Source organism: Amblyraja radiata, chromosome 39, assembly GCF_010909765.2.
Source record: "Amblyraja radiata isolate CabotCenter1 chromosome 39, sAmbRad1.1.pri, whole genome shotgun sequence".
Taxonomy (NCBI): domain Eukaryota; kingdom Metazoa; phylum Chordata; class Chondrichthyes; order Rajiformes; family Rajidae; genus Amblyraja; species Amblyraja radiata.
The window spans coordinates 12,500,983-12,520,728 of NC_045994.1; the positions used below are offsets into that span (position 1 = coordinate 12,500,983).

Below are 19,746 nucleotides of genomic sequence, written 5' to 3' on the forward strand. Positions count from 1 at the left end.
ATAAAGGGAATAACGTTTAGTGCAAGATAAAGTCCAGTAAAGTCCAATTAAAGATAGTCCGCGGGTCTTCAATGATGTAGATGGTAACTGAGGACCACTATCTAGTTGGTGATAGAATGGTTCAGTTGCCTGATAACAGCTGGGAAGAAAGTGTCCCTGAATCTGGAGGTGTGCGTTTTCACACTTCTGTAGGTCTTGCCAGAGGGGAGAAGAGGGAGTGACCTGGTGAGTCTCGTCCTTGATGGCCTTGCCGAGGCAGCGTGAAGTGTAGATGGAGTCAATGGAAGGGAGGTTGCTTCATGTGATGGTCTGGGCTGAGTCCACAATTCTCTGAAATTTCTTGCGGTCTTGGATGGAGCTGTTCCCAAACCATGCTGTGATGCTTCCCGATAAAATGCATTTCAACGCGCATCTGTGTGCGAGCATGATAGATGACCACATCGTGTAATTTGAACCAACTTCATTTTAAGCCATCTGAATCCACTGTTACTGCAGAGGAATAGGGCTCAATAAAACTCCAATAATCTGGCAGTCCCAGGACTTTGTTGGTGTTGAACTGGCAGATTCCGTACTGACCAGCGATCTCCGCACATTAACACTATTCTACACACACTAGGGACAACTTACACTTATACCAAGCCAACTAACCTACAAACCTGTACGTCTTTGGAGTGTGGGAGGAAACCAAAGATCTCGGAGAAAATGTACGGGGAGAACGGACAGACAAGCACCCGTGGCCAGTGTGCTGTAATGCCCCTGTCCCACTTAGGAAACCTGAACGGAAACCTATGGAGACTTTCTGCCCCACTCAAGGTTTCCGTGCGGTTCCTGGAGGTTCCCGGAGGTTTTTGTCAGTCTCCCTACCTGCTTCCACTACCTGCAACCTCCGGCAACCTCCGGGAACCGCATGGAAACCTTGGGTGGGGCGCAAAGTCCCTAGAGGTTTCCGTTCAGGTTTCCTAAGTGGGACAGGGGCATTAGCACCGTAAGGCAGCAACTCTACTGCTGCGACACTGTGCCACCCTGAATATAAATCCATTCCCATAGAGGCTCTACTTAATTGGAATTGTTTCATCATCCATTACATTCCCGAGTGGCCTTTCACTTTGTAATCCTTAAGCCAATTATTAAAATACACTTATGAAGAACTTGAACAATTGCTGCCACACTCAGTTTACTTATGGTTAATTGAAACCAAGTATCTCCATTTCATTCACGTGTCCCTTGAGACCGCATGGGATTTGTTAATTTTTTGCAACAATAATCATGAGGTCCCATGGAACTCATTGCAGATTCTGCAGCAAAACTGAATGGATGTGGATAGGATTTCCTCATCTGTTTCTGCATCTCTGTCTTTCCTTCGCTTCATCCTTCAGTGCGAGCAAAAGGCATCTTCTCTCCAACAGGCCGCTTACTCATCACCCGTGGGTCAGCTGGCATCATGATGAAAAATTTTTTCACCCAGAGAGTTGTGAATCTGTGGAATTCTCCGCCACAGAAGGCAGTGGAGGCCAATTCACTGGGCGTTTTCAAGAGAGAGTTAGATATACATATAGGGCTAACGGAATCAAGGGATATGGGAAGAAAGCAGGAACAGGGTACTGATTGAGGATGATCAGCCATGATCATATTGAATGGCGGTGCTGGCTCGAACGGCTGAATGGCCGATTCCTACACCTATTCTCTATGTTTCTATGTCTATGTTTCTATCTCAATGAATGGCGGTGCTGGCTCGAAGGGCCGAATGGCCTCCTCCTGCGCCTATTTTCTATGTTTCTATCTCAGGACAAGAAAGTCTTGTTCATAAGGCTGAACGCGCAGCAGTAGAGTTGTTGCCTTACAGTGCCATAGACTAGCTTCGATCCTGACTAAGGGGGCTGTCTGTATAGATTTTGTACATTCTCTCTGTGACTACATGGATTTTCTCCACATTGCACCGATTTCCTCCCACAATCCAAAAAAGCGCAGGTTTGTAAATTAATTCAATAATTTATAAACTTCTACCTAGTGTGTATAGATTAGTGTACGGTCGGTGTTGACTCAGTGGGCCTGTGCTTGGTCCATATCCCTCCAAACCTCTCCTATCATATTTAGTTTATTAAATGAGTCCAGTGATATAGTACATCTCGGAAATAATCAGCATGAGAAAGTGTCAGGCTCAGTTGTAAGGACCTTTGGTTGACTAAAGCCCTGTAGGGACAGGAATCTGCTACTCTTCCGTATCGTCTGAAGAAGGATCTCGACCCAATCCTTTCATCCACAGTTGCCGCTTGTCCCACTGAGTTACTCCAGCATCTTGCGTCTATCTTCGGTTTAAACCTGCATCGGCAGTTCCTTCCTCCACATCTCTGCCGCTCTTCCCTGGTTTGATTGATGGGGACCTCGGTCCAGGGCAATGTAGTTTGCTATCAACCGCCCTCTGGAACGACCCTGTTAGTCACTCACGTCAAGGGCACTCAAGATGGTTATTAAATGATGGGGGTGCCGGCAATATTCTGTAAGCATGGAACAAATAAAATGTCCAATGTATTTGATCGACAGTAAGGTCAGTGGGAGAATGTGATGGGATAGGGGCAAAAAGATTCTCACCAGCCCTCATGTCACTAACATCTCTTTTGCAATTTTTTGCAACATTAGTCATGAGGTCCCATGGACATCACTTGAAGAAGGGTCTCAACCCGAAACATCACCCATTCCTTCTCTCCAGAGATGCTGCCTGTCCCGCTGAGTTACTCCAGGAATTTGTGTCTATCTTCAGAGATGCTGCCTGTCCCGCTGAGTTACTCCAGCATTTTGTGTCAATCTCCAGAGATGCTCCCTGTCCCACTGAGTTACTCCAGCTTTTTTTTCCTATCTCCACCTAAAAGCAGACAGTATCGTTCTAAGATATGTACAAGATGGTGGAGTAACTCAGCAGGATGGGCAGCGTCTCTGGAGAGAAGGAAAGGGTGACGTTTCGGGTCGAGACCCTTCTAATTCATTTCAGTTTTAGGAATCTTGATAAAATGACTGCTTCACCTTCACCTTTTTAACATTCGAATGTCGTTTAGTTTTTTTATTTTATTTTATTACTGTCACGTGCACAGAGGTACGGTGAAAAGCATTTTTGTTGCGTGCTATCCAGTCAACGAAAGAACCATACATGGTTACAGTCAAGCTGCCAACAGTGTGCAGATACAGGATGAAGGGTATATCGTTTAGTACAAGAGGAAATGCTAATGCTGAAATGAAGATTTAAAAGCCTGGAGCGTTTGAAATGTATGATAACAGATCCCCTACTGGGACCAGCAGGCAGGAAGTCGCCCAGCCTGGGCACCATCATCTCATCTAGTCTTGTAGCTGATCATGTATAAAATCATGAGATGATTAGATCGGGTAGATGCAGTCTCTTGCCCAGAGTAGGGGAATCAAGGACCAGAGGACATAGATTTAAGGTGAAGGGGAAAAGATTTAATAGGAGTGCAGGTGGGTGACCTCCCCACTGAACTTAAGGGCCTGTCCAATTTGGCTGTCATTTGTGCCTCATTTACACGTCGTATGTAAAATAGATCGATGCGTTGTGATGCACGGGTAGCGCGGGACGGTGCATGGAGAGGCGTGGAGGAGTTGCGCGTGGTAGTTCCAGGATTTCGTGCTGCACGAAATCCTAGTGCACCACTTGCGTGACGTATCGCGTACGCACGCTGACGCATTGGCGTCGCACGCTGCGTCTCGACGTCTCACGTGTATCGTGTGATGACGCATGGTTATGTCACCGTGCGTAACCATGCGTCACCACACAATACACGTGAGACGCACGGTGACATAACCATGCGTCACCACACGATACACGTGAGATGTCGAGACGCAGCGGGCGACGCCAATGCGTCAGCGTGCGTACGCGATACGTCACGCGTCGACCTATTTTACATTTGATGCATAAATGAGGCGCAAATGACAGCAAAGTGGGACAGGCCCTTTACAGTACATCCCTTGTCCTGCTTGATGCTAGTGTTTATATCATTGGTGTGGCCTGGGTGAGCTACAACAAATTTCCTACCTGATCTTTGGTCTCCCTGCAGACTAACTGGGTGAATCAGTTAATTCTAAACTGCCTGCCCGCACTACCCTTTAGACTTACGACTTTAGAAATACAGCATGCAAACAGGTCCTTCAGCCCACTGAGTCCAGCAATCGCCCCGTACACTAGCACTACCCTACATGCTAGGGATAATTTACAATTTACAGAAGCCAATTATCCTACAAACCTTTGCGTCTCCAGAGTGTGGGAGGAAAACGGAGAACCCTGAGAATGTACAAACTCCATATAGACAGCACCTGTAGTCAGGATCGAACCTGGGTCTCTGGCACTGTCAGGCAGCAACTCTACCACTACGCCACCCCTCCTTCTCAGCTTTGGATTGAGCTCCTGGGCTTACGGTTAGATTGAATGAATTGACTGTTGCAATATCTCCTTTCTCTCAAATGTTATTTAATCCCGAATTGTCATATAGTTATTAGAGTAAAGAACCTGGGGGTGGGAGATTGCAACCTTCACGTGGTCCACCCTGTTTCGACTAATGCAATCAACCCGACGTGCACAAACAAAATCAAATAGAACAACTTTAGGCTGTGCATGCCATATGCAAGAAGAAGAAGAAGTAAAGAGCATTAATTTTTTGCAAAAATCACTGCATAAGATCAGCTGGAAGCATATCATCTGCGGAAAGGACTTTGGAGATGCCGAAGAAACCCAGCCGCGATAGAGAATCGAAGATCAGAGAACATGATTATAATGAGATATTGACAACCTCATAAGTTCTGCTGCAACAAATGTTTTTAATGATGAAAGTTTGAGGGGGTAAATTGTGTCAGATTATTCCCACTGTGAGGCTAATCAGTAAAACAGAGACAATTAGTTAGTTTGAAAAGAACAAAGACTTTATGTGGAGGATTGCCGCTGGAGTTTTTACAGTGTAAGCAGCAATGGCATCGTACATTTGCTGAGGCACAGATTAGTTCAGAGGTATGGGGTGGAGACAGGACTTCTTGCCCACCGAGTCCACTTCTTCTTCTTGCGTATGACGTGCACAGCCTAAAGTTGTAGGACAACTTGTTCTATTTGATCTTATTTGATTGTGCACGCCGGGTTGATTGCATTCGTCGAAACAGGGCGGACCACGTGAAGGTTGCAATCTGCCACCCCCCACCGAGTCCATGCCAACCATCGATCACCCATTCACACTAGTTCTATGTTATCCCACTCTCTTTGGATGGGGAGAGGATGTTTCCACTAGTGGGAGAGTCTAGGACCAGAGGTCACAGCCTCAGAATTAAAGGACGTTCTATTAGGAAGGAGATGGGGAGAAATTTATTGAGGGTGGTGAATCTGTGGAATTCATCGCCACAGAAGGCTGTGGAGGCCAAGTCAGTATCGGGCAGGTTTGGAGGGATATGAGCCAAACGCAGGTGGGTGAGACTCGTGTAGGTGGGACTTGTTGGTCGGAGTGGGCAAGTTGGACCAAAGGGTCTGTTTCCACACTGTATCACTCTTACGACTCGATGACTCTAGTATGTCAGCTTTGTTTCATGAGAGTTGTGAGACTGCAGCAAGATACAGAATCGTAAAATCAAAGTATCCATAAATATAACATCAATGGCTAAGCTGACAATTTTCTATTGTTAAAAAGGAGTCTATCACGGCAAGAATGAGAACCTGGTGCCATAATTACAGCATTTGCACCTTCCTGTCCTGACCTGCCCAACATTGAAGATTCATTGTTTTATTAATTAATTCAATATAGAAGGGCCAACTCATAATATTTACCTCAGTTTTGCATTCCTGGCAGTCAAACCATCTACACATTGGAAATAGAACCCTACACAGAGACAGCACCAGTGATGTCACCTTAAAGGGTGATATATCTGCAGTTTATTGCATCTGTGCTAAGAGCGGCGTAGATAAGATAGATAATCAGAACACTCTCCCATGATGGAGAAATCAAATACTAGAAGGCATAGCTTTAAGGTGAGAGGGGCAAGGTTTAAAGGAGTTGTGTGGGGCAGGTTTTTTTACACAGAGGGTGGTGAGTGCCTGGAACCCACTGCCTGGAGTGGTGATTGAGGCAGATACAATAGTGGTGTTTAAAAGACTCGAACTGATAAGAGCAGAGAGGCTATGTGAGGGGTTCGAACACAAGGAGAACCATGAGGCCTTGTTTAATCAGGAGCCAATATGTGCCGACCATTATCACAACCCCATTTACACTAAGGTAAACAAAATTGCTGGAGAAACTCAGCGGGTGCAGCAGCATCTGTGGAGCGAAGGAAATAGGCAACGTTTCGGGCCGAAACCCTTCTTCAGACTAATGTAAGGTGCGGGGGGGGAGGGGGGAAGAAAGGAGAAAGAAGAGGAGGAGCCCGAGGGCTGAGGGCAATGGGCTAAGTGTTCGGCTGGCAACCGGAAGGTAGCCGGTTCGAATCCCGCTTGGAGTGCATACTGTCGTTGTGTCCTTGGGCAAGACACTTTACCCACCTTTGCCTGTGTGTGAATGTGTGTGAATGTGTGTGAGTGATTGGTGGTGGTCGGAGGGGCCGTAGGCGCAGATTGGCAGCCACGCTTCCGTCAGTCTGCCCCAGGGCAGCTGTGGCTACAGAAGTAGCTTACCACCACCGAGTGTGACTGAGGAGTGAATGAATAATGCGATGTAAAGCGCCTTGAGTATTAGAAAGGCGCTATATAAATCCCATCCATTATTATTATTATTACATCCGCTGATTTCCTTCGCTCCATAGATGCTGCTGCACCCACTGAGTAAGCCTGCACTAACCCTACATCCCCATACTTCTATCAACACTTCCTGAAAAGGCACTTGGGCAGATACATGTATATGAAAGGTTTAGAGGGATGTGGATCAAGTGCAGGCAAATGGGATGAGCTTAGATAGGGAATCTTGGTTGGCATGGAGGAATTGGGGCCTGTTTCCATGCTGTATGCTATAACCACCCCCCCCCCCCCCCCCAGCCACCTACACACTAGGGATAATTTTATGGGGTAGGAAGGAACTGCAGATGCTGGTTTAAACCGAAGATAGACACAAAAAGCTGGAGTAAGTCAACAGGCCAGGCAGCATCTCATCTTCAGTTTGAAGAAGAGTCTCGACTCAAAATGTCACCCATTCCTTCTTTCCAGAGGTGCTGCCTGTCCCGCTGTGTTACTCCAGCTTTTTGTGACTATCTATAATGTTATGGTGGCATGCAGGAGGTAGACAGTGCATCAGGAGGAAACCCATGCGGTCACAGTGAACGCGTGCAGACAGGAAGGAACTGCAGGTTCTGGTTTACACCGAGGATAGACATAAACAGCTGGAGTAACTCAGCGGGTCTGGCAGCATCTCTGGAGAAACGGTTCTGAAGAAGGGTCCCAACACAAAACGTCACCTACTCCTCTTCTCCAGAGACCCGCTGAGTCACTCCAGTATTTTGTGTCTGTATTTCCTGACTACGGGTGCTGTCTGTACGGAGTTTGTACTTTCTACCCGTGACCTGCGTGGGTTTTCCCCGCGATCTTCGGTTTCCTCCCACACTAGAAAGACGTACAGGTTTGAGGGCTAATTGGCTTGGTATAAATGTAAATTGTCCTTAGTGTCAATGATCGCTGGTCGGTGCGGACTCGGTGGGCCGTAGGGCTTGTTTCCGTGCTGTGTCTCTAAACCAAACTAAACTAAACTAAACTAACTTCACATGCAAGGTACACAAAATTGCTGGAGAAACTCAGCGGGTGCAGCAGCATCTATGGAGCGAAGGAAATAGGCGATGTTTCGGGCCGAAACCCTTCTTCAGACTGATGGGGGGTGGGGGGGGAGAAAGAAGGAAAAGGGGAGGAGGAGGAGGAGCCCGAGGGCGGGCGGATGGGAGGGTGGGAGGAGACAGCTAGAGGGTTAAGGAAGGGGAGGAGACAGCAAGGGCTAGCAAAATTGGGAGAATTCAATGTTAATGCCATACGGACGCAAGGTCCCCAGACGGAATATGAGGTGCTGTTCCTCCAATTTCCGCTGTTGCTCACTCTGGCAATGGAGGAGACCCAGGACAGAGAGGTCGGATTGGGAATGGGAGGGGGAGTTGAAGTGCTGAGCCACCGGGAGTTCAGGTAGGTTATTGTGGCCCGGTGGCTCAGCACTTCAACTCCCCACTCGCCTATTTCCTTCGCTCCATAGATGCTGCTGCACCCGCTGAGTTTCCCCAGCAATTTTGTGTACCTTCGATATTCCAGCATCTGCAGTTCCCTTTTGAATAACTTCACATGCAGTTTGTTTAAGAAGGAACTGCAGATGCTGGAAAATCGAAGGTACACAAAAAAGCTGGAGAAACTCAGCGGGTGCAGCAGCATCTATGATGCTGAGTTTCTCCAGCTTTTTTGTGTACCTTTAACTTCACATGCAAATGGCAGGCAGACAGCATCAGAGGTCAGGATTGAACATGGGTCTCTGGAGCTGTAAGGCTGCCGCTCGACTAGATACTGATGTGAGTTCACAGCAGAACTTGGAACAGGCTGGTGGGGGATGATTATGGATAGTTAACCAGGAAGGTGTCAAGAGATCCAGGTCTGCTGGAACTGCAGCAATTTACAGTGAACATAGTAACAATAACACAGAACTGAGCAAATATAGAATAAACCAAAAAATATTATTTGGAATTTGAGAACTGTGTTCTGACACATTAACCCTCAGCCAACATTGCTGAATCTGTTTGTACAGTCAGTATCATATGTGGGGCTTACTGGGGATAGATTTTCTGCATTAGAACAGGAATTACCCATCAAAGTTAAATACATTGAGAATATGGTGTTATGAAAAATCAGGGAGAGTCCAATCACCTCTTTGATTCCCCTTCTATTAACATCCCAGAGATGGCATCTCCGAGATAAACATGTCCCAGAGTGTGGCACAGAAGTAGAGCTGCTGCCTCACAGCGCCAGAGACTCAGGTTCGATCCTGTCAACGGGTACTGTCGGTACAGAGTTTGTCCATTCTCCCTGTGACTTCATGGATTTTCTCTGGGTGCTCCAGTTTCCTCTCTTACTCGGCAGACATGGAGGTTTGTAGGTTAACAAAAGTGCTGGAGAAACTCAGCGGGTGCAACAGCATCTATGGAGCGAAGGAAATAGGCAACGTTTCGGGCCGAAACCGAAGGGTTTCGGGCCGAAACTTTGCCTATTTCCTTCGCTCCATAGAAGGGTTTCGGCCCGAAACGTTGCCTATTTCCTTTGCTACATAGATGCTGCTGCACCCGCTGAGTTTCTCCAGCATTTTTGTCTACCTTCGATTTTCCAGCATCTGCAGTTCCTTCTTAAACAGAGGTTTGTAGGTTAATTGGCTTCTGTAAAATGTCCCTAGTGTGTAGGACATAGAACTAGTGTATAGGTGATCCCTAGTCAACACAGACTCTGTGAAGGGCCTGTTTCCGTGCTACATCTGTAAAGAAAAGTCTAAAGTCCCCTCGCTGGTAGCTCTTCCCCTCGTGAAACGCACACTCTCAGGACTGGCACAGAGGTGCAGCAGTAGAGTTGCGCCTGAGACTCGGGTTAGATCCTGTCAACGGGTGCTGTCTGTACAGAGTTTGCACGTTCTCCCTGTGACCATGTGGGTTTTCTCCGGGTGCTCCGGGTTTCCTCCCACACTCCAAAGACATACAGGTTTGTAGGTTAATCGGCTCCGATAATAGTTGTAAGTTGTCCTCGTGGGTAGGATGGTGGTGTTGCATGTCGGCCCGTTCTCGGTGGGCTGAGGGCCTGTTTCCACGCTGTATCTCTAAACTAAACTGAACTCAACTCAACATCATCCAAGTCAAACCAACCTGCTTTAAAGAAAAGCAGCAAAAACAACGTGTTAAAAAAATTGCCTCGAAAATCGCCCTTAAACTTTCCCCTTCTCACCTTGAACATGTTAACCGTCAAGATAAATGCACATATCTTATGAAAGCCATGGATTTAATTGAAATCGTAAAATGCTAGTAACACACAGCTGGTCAGGCAGTATCTACGGAGAGAGAGAAAAGTTTCAAATCGATGTCCTTTCATCTGAAGAGATGATCCGAATCTTTGCGAGGACAGGTCATCGACTTGAAACATTCACACTGTTTCTCTCTCTGCAGATACTGCCCGACCTACTGCCACGCGGACCACGTAGAAAGTACACCGCCGTTTCACGTCCAGTCTTCTCCAACGCCATCTGCCAAACCCGCGACTTCTGCCACCACGTCACACTTCGTCCCGGCACAGAAGGATGTCAACTGTCCTTCGCTGTCACTGGGTCTAAGTCCTGGAGTACCCTCCCCAACAACACAGTGGGAACAGCCTTCACCCTTCGTTCTACAACGGTTCAAAGAGACGCCTCTTCGCCACCTACCCAAGACCGATTGGAAAACGACCGATAAACATTGACCATGCCAATGACATCCACGCCCCATAAAAAACATTAACAATTACGTTCGTCATTTTATTTTTGTTCTGTTTTCAGAATGGTCTAATTCTACTCCATTCCCTAATGACCATATCAGAATAATGAAAGGCTTGGATAGGGTGGATGTGGAGAGGATGTTTCCATTGGTGGTAGAGTCTAGGACTAGAAGTCACAGCCTCAGAACTAAAGGACGTTCTTTTAGGAAAGAGATGAGGAGGAATTTCTTTAGTCAGAGGGTGGTGAATCTGTGGAATTCTTTGCCATAGAAGGCAGTGGAGGCCAAGTCAGTGGATATTTTGAAGGTAGAGATAGATAGATTCTTGATTAGTACAGGTGTCAGAGGTTATGGGGAGAAGGCAGGAAAATGGGATTAGGAGGGCGAGATAGATCAGACATGATTGAATGGCGGAGAAGACTTGATGGGCCGAATGGCCTAATTCTACTTTGATTCCTCACGACCTCCTCATCCGTTCCCCACACAATAGGGGCAATTTACAGATATCGATTAACCTACAAAGCCACTTGTCCTTGAGTTGTGGGAGGAAACTGGAGAGTTGCTGCCTTAGAGAGCCAGAGAGCCGGGTTCGATCCTGGCTACGGGTGATGTCCGTATGAATTTGTGCGCTTAATTCTACTCCTATTCCTTATGACCTTATGACCTTAATCCCAGGGTGTGCTTTGATGAAAGATATAGCTAGTCAACATTTTGTAGCGCTGTGCTTTGCATTTCACAACTTCTCTCCATTTTTGCCCCCCCTCATGCTAAACTGATCAAGAAACTTAGATTGCAATTAAAACTCAAACATCAATTAGGGTTTAATTGAAAAATCAGTTGGCATATCTAATTAAAGATGACAGACACTGGATGATGCACATGAATACTTAGATTAGCAATGAAAAGTTAATAGCTCATAAAACATCATTAATTGCCAGATTACGCTGAAGAAGTATATTGTTATTGAAGTGTAATTCACTGATTCTGAGAGAGATATTTAAAAATGCAATATTCTTTTGAATTCAATCCGCAAGCACTTTGAGTTGGGGGATGGCGGGTAATGTGATGGCTGGTTTATCTGCATTGCATCTAATCTATTAGATTCTCAGTGATGCCACAATAAATCTTGTCTTTGATGCTGTTGCTTCTTTACACCTTCTCCTACGATTGTGTTTCGGTGGGAGCAGGCGTTCAAGCATTAATAGTAATAAAAAGGAAAACATGTAAAACCTGGCATTATGGTTTTATTTCTCTGGTAGGGCGGAGGTTAAGGGGAGCAGCAGGTAAAATTATAAGGCCTCGGTGAGGCCAGCAGCATAATCAAGGGCCAGTCTCACCCCAGTCACTCCCTCTTCTCCCCTCTCCCATCAGGCAAAAGGTACAGTGCCTACCACCAGATTCAGGGATAGTTTCTTTTCAGTTGTTATCAGACAACTAAACAGTCCTCTCATCAGCTAGAGTGCAGTCCAGATAGGGTTGCCAACGTTCTCACTCCCAAATAAGGGACGAAAGATCAAAATACGGGACAAATTCCCGACGGCAATTCGTTGACCGACTCGACCGTGGCTGGGGGAATGATGAGTTGGTCTGCACACAAAGCCCAGCCGGCGTGCCCAGCTGAGGAGTTGTGGTGCCCGCGTGACGTTGCGCGCAAAGTCCGGCGCCCCATCCAACTCATGAACCGATGATCGGCCATGAGAAGGAGGGGTGGTGGTGGTGTCGGCGGTAAGCGAAGGTCCGGGCAGCTGGCCGGGCTGCCGACCGACGGGGCCAGTGGCGAGGAGCTGCTGCTGCACTCCATGGGCTGCACTACGTCGGGACGGGTGAGGCAGGGCCGGACGCGGCGCTCCGACCTGACAGTCCCCTCGACCCGAGTAGAAGCAGTCAAATACGGGACAAGGGCGGTCCCGTACGGGACAAACCAATTTAGCCCAATGTACGGGATCTCCCGGCTAATACGGGACAGTTGGCAGCCCCAGGTCCAGACCACCCAACTACTTCATTGGAGACCCTTTGAACTATCTTTATTTGTGATTTATTGGACTTTTATTGCCGTTTCGGGTCAGCACCCTTCTTCAGACGAAGAAAGGGTCCTGACACAAAATGTCACCCATAGAGATAAGGTTGAGAAAATATTGCAGAGTTTAGTAGATTTTTATTGACTGAGTTAAGGAACAGGGAACAGGGGGCTTATGAAGTTATCAATAGGCAATAGACAATAGGTGCAGGAGTAGGCCATTCGGCCCTTCGAGCCAGCACCGCCATTCAATGTGATCATGGCTGATCATCCCCAATCAGTACCCCGTTCCTGCCTTCTCCCAATATCCCCTGACTCCGCTCTTTTAAGAGCCCTATCTAGCTCTCTCTTGAAAGTATCCAGAGAACCGGCCTCCACCGCCCTCCGAGGCAGAGAATTCCACAGACTCACCACTCTCTGTGAGAAAAAGTGTTTCCTCATCTCCGTTCTAAATGGCTTACCCCTTATTCTTAAACTGTGGATAGCCATAATTCTAAAGCTCCACCGAGTTTAGAATGTCTACAAACATCGATGTGGAATTGTTGCCATGGACACTGTTGGTGGCCGAACTGAGCTGAGCAGGCGGGAAGAGATGAATGACACTTGTATAGATGGAAGTGTTTTTTTTTTTGTTTTTTTTAAATATATATATTATTTTTTTTAATTAAAAATATTTACCCTCCCTCCAGATGGAAGTGTTTTAAGTACACTATAATCAAAGCACAAAGTGACCTTAATCAAAAGGCCATCTCATTTCCTTCCGAACCTTCCACAATTCTCCTCCTCACTCATTCCCCACGAGCACCTGAAGTGTATTGTAATTTATTTATTTCGTTTTATCTGATTTTCGTGCTTGCAAATTGGCCGCCATGCTTACTGCAATAGGATGATGACTGCCATGCAAATGGTTATTGCTAATAAAGCACTTTAAGACATTCTGCAGTTGTGAAATGTGCTTGTATTTCTCTCCTGCACCTTCCAATTGCATACTGCCACCGTAAACGGTTGCCGCTGACTACTGAAGAGGCGGCGCAGTGGTGCAGCGGTACAGCTGCTGCCTTTACAGCGCCAGAGATCCGGGTTAGATTCCTACTACGGTGCTGTCTGTGCGGAGTTTGTTCGTTCTCCCCGTGACCACGTGGGTTTTCTCCGGGTGCTCCGGATTCCTCCCACGCTCGAAAGACGTAGGTTAATTGGCCTGGCATCATTGTACATTGGCCCTGATATGTGTGCAGGATAGTGTTAGTGTGCAGGGATCGCCGGTCGGTGTGAACTCGGCAACCGGCGTAGATTTCCAGGCTGTATCTCCAAAATCTAAAAAAAATCACTGCCTTCCCAGGCAGCTCCATCTATCCATCTCCTGGACAAGGTCATTATTTTTAGTGTCAATTTATTGTTGATTTAATGAGGATAAATTGGTTCTCCTTGATGTGATGGTGATATCGAATAGGCTCAGTACTGGGGATCGCTTCTGTTGACATTTCATTGAGAATGACTATATATTACAGAGTAACATCCTACATTTGTTCATGTTTGGGATCAAATACTCTTCAGGGAGTACATTTAGTTGGGTAACTCTTAACAGTTCGCTAGCATAAGCATTACATGCTGAATGGTCACTTTCTATATATGTAGAAGTACAGAAAAGTACGAGAGGCATAGATACGGTAGACAGGCAGAACCTTTTTCCCGGGATGTTAAAATCAAATACCACTTTAAGGTGAGAGGGACAAAGTTTAAAGGAGATGTGGGGGCAAGTTTTTTTACCTAGAGAGTGGTGGGTGATTTGGAACTCTACCGCTTTGGGCGGCACGGTGACGCAGCGGTAGAGTTGCTGCTTTACAGCGCTTGCAGCGCCAGAGGCCCGGGTTCGATCCTGACTACGGGTGCTGTCTGTACGGAGTTTTACGTTCTCCCCGTGACTGCCATGGGTTTTCTCCGAGATCCACGGTTTCCTCCCACACTCCAAAGACGTACAGGCTTGCAGGTTAATTGACTTGGTATAAGTGTAAATTGTCCCTCGTGTGTGTAGGGTAGTGTTAATGTGCGGGGATCGCTGGTCGGTGCGGACTCGGTGGGCCGAAGGGACTGTTTCCACGCTGTATCTCTGAACTAAGCACTGCTCGGGGTGATAGTGGAGGCAGATATGATAGTGGCATTTAAGATACTTTGGGATAGGCACCTTTCTAGGCACGGAGAGGAGGGATGTGGATCGTGTGCAGGCAGATAAGGATTGGTATTAAAATATAATAAAAATGAATCGCCCTGCTGGCTTATACCAAAGATGGACACAAAGCGCTGGAGTAACATCTGGGGGTCAGGCAGAATATCTGGAGAAAACAGGTAGGTGACGTTTCGGGTCTGGACCCTACTTCAGACTAGATTAGGATTGATACAAAATGCTGGATTAACTCAATGGGTCAGGCAATATCTCTGGATAAAAGGAATAGGTGACGTTTCGGGTCGAGAACCTCCTTCAGACTGAGAGTCAGGGGAGAGGGAAACCAGAGGTGTGAAAAGGAAGAGAGCACAAAAGAATGAAAGGTATGAAAAAACAAATCAGGGTCTGCAAGGATGATCAAGGGAAGGTGGAGCCCACAATGGTTCATTGTTGGCTGCAGAAGAGGTGATGGCGAGTGGGTACGAACGGTGAAACTAAACAGGACTGGGCTCCTCCACCTTTCCTTGATCAACCTTGCCGGCCCTTCTTTTCGTGCCCTTCAATCTTTTATTCTTTGTACCTTACATATCTCTAGTTTCCCACTCTTCTGACTCTCAGTCTGAAGAAGGGTCTCGACCCGAAACATCACCTATTCCTTTTCTCCAAAGATGCCGCCTGTCCCGCTGAATTACTCCAGCATTTTGTGTCTGTCTTCAGTGTAACCAGCATCTGCAGTTCCTTCCTACACAAAGATAAGGATTGGTCTTGGATGCATATTCAGCAGGTGCTTGTGGGCCGAATGGCCTGATCCTGTGCTGCATTGGCCTACGGGCATCAGGGGTTATGGGGAGAAGGCAGGGGAATGGGGTTAGGAGGGAGAGATAGATCAGCCACGATCGACATGATGTGCCGAATGACCTAATTCTGCTCCTATCACTTATGAACTGTTCTACCTTCATTTCTATGTATATTTGCAATACTTTCAGAACAGATACTGCACGAAAGCATTGTTTAGAAAGAACTGCAGATGCTGGAAAAATCGAAGGTAGACAAAAATGCTGGAGAAACTCAGCGGGTGAGACAGCATCTACGGAGAGAAGGAATAGGTGACGTTTCGGGTCAAGAACCTTCTTCTCAAGGGTCTCAAGCCGAAGCGCCACCTATTCCTTTTTCTCCAGCATTTTTGTCTACGATACCTGTGTTAAATCATTGATATTTGCAAGGCAGATCAGCCAAAGTAATCATGGTGTTCTCTCAACTTTCCTTTGCAGACTCCTCTTCCCATGAACATCACAGCCTTTTACAACTACGAGCAGCCGCTGGTTGGGTACTGCAAAGCACACCAGACTCTTCACATACACAAGCGCTTCGAGGCGCCCCTGCAGGAAGAGGCACAGGCCAGCAGCGTCGAGCTGCCCACCAACCGCAATGTCATCAGCACAGTCGCTCGCTCCGCCATCCCCAACATACATCTCGAACCCCCTCACACGCCATAGGAGGGCACCCCAACCCCCCAGCGGCTCACTTTGTGTGCGGCCAGCTCCAGATGGGAAGGAAGTCAAAAAACAGGATAGCAACAAACATTTGAAAGTTCTTTCCTGCGTTTAAAAATTTAAAAATATTGACATCCCCGAACAATTGGTAGCCGTTGGAAACTCAACGGCCAAACTTCCGAAACTTGCCATTCTTCTGATTTTCTGTGCTTTGGTATTTGACGATGTAAATATAAGACTCTGCTTATCATGTTCTTAAGAAAATAAAGTAAAAACTGTCAAGGAATGGGTTCAACTCTTTTCAAAGTCATGTTTTTCCACCACACATTCAGGTCCCCAGCCAGGAGAATGTGGTTAGTAAAAGGATGTTACTTTTATTTGGAATGTCAGTCGTACCTGTGGTGAACAACCATTTCAATGCAAAAAAAAACTTGGTGAATTTATCAACTGAAAATGCTGAATGTGTGACAAATACTCAAAAGAGTTTACAGGTGAATGACTTTGGCGCAGTGGGGGAGGTGGGTCTGAATATTTACAGTCACAAAGAATTGGTGCAGATGCTGGTTTACACCGAAGATAGTCACAACATGTTAGAGTAACTCAGCTGGTCAGGTAACATCCCTGGAGAAAAGGAAGAGGTGACGTTTCGGGCCGAGACCCTTCATCAGACTGGGAGGCAGGGAGGGGGTGAAACTAGAGATGCGGGCTGGTGCAGAACAGAGCAGAGCCTGCATCGATGGCTCGGGAAAGGTTGAGCCCACAATGGTCCATTGTTGGCTGGGGACGAGGTGATATCGAAGGAATACAAACAGCGAAAAGAGGATCAGGGTGGGAGAGGGGTGGAGAAAGAGGGAATGCTAGGGTTACTTATAGGTGGAGAAATGACTGTTCATACCGCTGGGTTGTAAGCTGCCCGAGTGAAATATGAAGTGCTTTTGTTACGTGCATATTGTATAAAATTGTATAATGTATAAAATTGGCTTTTGTACACTTACATCCTTCTGTATTTTCATCTTATAAAGTATACATGCTATGATCAGCATTCCCTGGATTCACAGAAGGTTGCAGATGCTCAAATCTGTATTAAAATGTGGAGCAACACATTGGAGTTTAAGAGAGGAGAACTTGAATTAAAATATAAGGTCCTCTGAGATCGTGATAGGGTTGGCTTTGGGAGAATTTTCCACTTGGGTCGATACCCTGCATTGGGATCTATCATGGTCGGAGAGTGATACAGTGTGGAAACAGGCCCTTCGGCAAAACTTGCCCACACCGGCCAACATGTCCCAGCTAAGCTAGTCCCACCTGCCTGCATTTGGTCCATATCCCTCCAAACCTGTCCTATCCATGTACCTGTCTAACTGTTTCTTAAAATTTAGGGTAGTCCCAGCCTCAACCACCTCCTCTGGCAGCTTGTTCCATACACCCACCACCCTTTGTGTGAAAATGTTACCCCTCAGATTCCTAATAAATCTTTTCCCCTTCACCTTAAACCTATGTCCTCTGGTCCTCGATTCTAATGCAGAGACTCGACCCGATTATGGGCAGCACGGTGGCACAGCGGTAGAGTTGCTGCCTTACCGCGCCGGAGAAACCCGGGTTCGATCCTGACTACGGGTGCTGTCTGTGCGGAGTTTGCAGTGTACGGGGGATTGCTGGTTGACGGGGACTCGGTGGGCCAAAGGGCCTGTTTCCGTACTGTATCTCTAAACTAAACTAAACTATCAGCTATCACTTTGCCTCCACAGATGCTGCTGGACCTGCTAAGTTCTTCCAGGTTTGTTTTTACCACTGGATGTTCCCCTGTTTCTGTTTTCATCCATTTTGATTTAAGTTGAGTTTATTGTCATTTGCAGTAATACGGTGAAATACAAGTACAATGAAAATGCTTGCCCGCAGCAGCATCACACTCACATAGACAACACACAGAAACATAAATTATATATAAATTGCACATGAACTTTACGAGGCAGTTAAAATAAAACGACTGGGCAAAAAATAAGACATTAGTGAAAAGACATTCATTCATCATTGCCAGTTCTAATGGTGAATCTTTCTTCACTATACTAAAGCAGAGTCTAACACACATTGTAAGAATTCCATACCTTTATCCAATTTCTTCAGTTCAGTCAATATTGGAATTACTGAGGTCCCCCATGTTTTTACTTACGTCATAGTCATGGAGTGATACAGCATGGAATCAGGCCCTTCGGCCCAACTTGCCCACACCAGCCAACATGTCCCAGCTACACTAGTCCCACCTGCCTGCATTTGGCCCATTTCCCACTAAACCTGTCCTACCCAAGTACCTGTCTAACTGTTGCTTAAATGTTGGGATAGTCCCAGTCTTAACTACATCCTCTGGCAGCTTGTTCCATACACCCGCCACCCTTTGTGTGAAAGAGTTACCCCTCAGATCCCCTTGACCTTAAACCTATGTCCTCTGGTCCTCGATTCACCTACTCTGGGCAAGAGACTCTGTGCATCTACCCGATCTATTCCTCTCATGATTTGATTATGTGCATCGCTTATTCTTTTAATTTGTCTTCACTTTTGTTATTCCATCTATTTTTCATTATTATATTCTTTAGACAACACTCGTTAGCATCATTGATCCTTTATAAATGTTTATCTCCCGCTAAATGAATTCTGATTCTGTTTTCATTATCAGCGCATTCTCTTTTCCCAACTGGCATTATCTTATCCCTAATAACCTCTGTTGATCCAACTGCCTTATTTAGAGTCACAGGGGGAGGCAGCACAGAAACAGGACCTCTGGGCCCACTAAATTCACACCAACCGATCATAAAGTTACCTTAATCCCATTTTTAACGTCTCTCTATGTGCTTATCAACTCTCCATAGATTCTGCGCTCATCTGAAATTTATAGTAAGTAAGTAAGTAAATTTTATTTATATAGCACGTTTTAAGTCAACTCGCATTGACCCCAAAGTACTTTACATAAATTAAATAATAAGTTCCATTACAAACCATAGAGAAAGGTTAAAAAAAAATGAATAAAATGGACACAACACATTATAGAGGTCAACACAAACGTCCCCCCACAGCAGAATCAAAACATCTCCACTATGGGGAAAGGCACCAGAAAGTTAGTCCTCTTCCTCTGTGAAACACCCGAGGTCGGGGCCCATTTGTGGCCGTGCAGCCAGTCCGCTGATTTTCAGGGCCCTCTTGCCATGAAGATGGAACTCCGGCATCAGGTGAAACAATTCCTCAAGCGGCTTGGAAAGTCTGGAGCGGCTGCCTCCTCCCCGGAGACCGGGGCACTCGTAGCCCTCAGGCCGCGCCGGTTGGAGCTCCGACCCCGGCAAACTCGATCCCTGGCTCCGCGGCGCTCCAAATCCAGCGCTGCCCGCAGCCCCAGCTCCGTGATGTTGGGATCGACGACCACAGCGCTCCGGAGCTTACCGCACGGCGACCCGGTAAGGCATCGCCCGCTCCCTGTTGGTATCCCAGCGCTGCGCCACCGCCGCCGAAGCTGTAGTCCCAGCCGGTCCCGACAGGAAACGCCGCTCCATTCTCGATGGTAGGCCACGAGGACGGGGCGAAGAAGCAGCTTGGAGGGATGCTGCCTCTCCGACCAGATAGGGGACTAAGAAATAAAGTTTCCCCCTTCCCCA

General features: G+C 46.8%; 1 protein-coding gene across 2 annotated transcripts in view; it reads left to right on the forward strand.

Annotated features, from left to right (window-relative positions):
• The window catches only part of lrrtm4 (leucine rich repeat transmembrane neuronal 4), a 175,957-nt gene extending 159,562 nt beyond the window's left edge, over positions 1-16,395 (forward strand). The window contains exon 3 of one of the 2 annotated variants that reach the window (XM_033013740.1): positions 15,884-16,395. In XM_033013740.1, the coding sequence (XP_032869631.1) occupies positions 15,884-16,108 (225 nt within the window). In that variant the 3' untranslated portion in view covers positions 16,109-16,395. Of the gene's footprint in view, positions 1-10,131; positions 10,541-15,883 lie in introns of those variants that run through there. The other variant, XM_033013739.1, reaches the window with a different exon arrangement.
• The last annotated feature ends 3,351 nt before the right edge of the window (positions 16,396-19,746 follow it).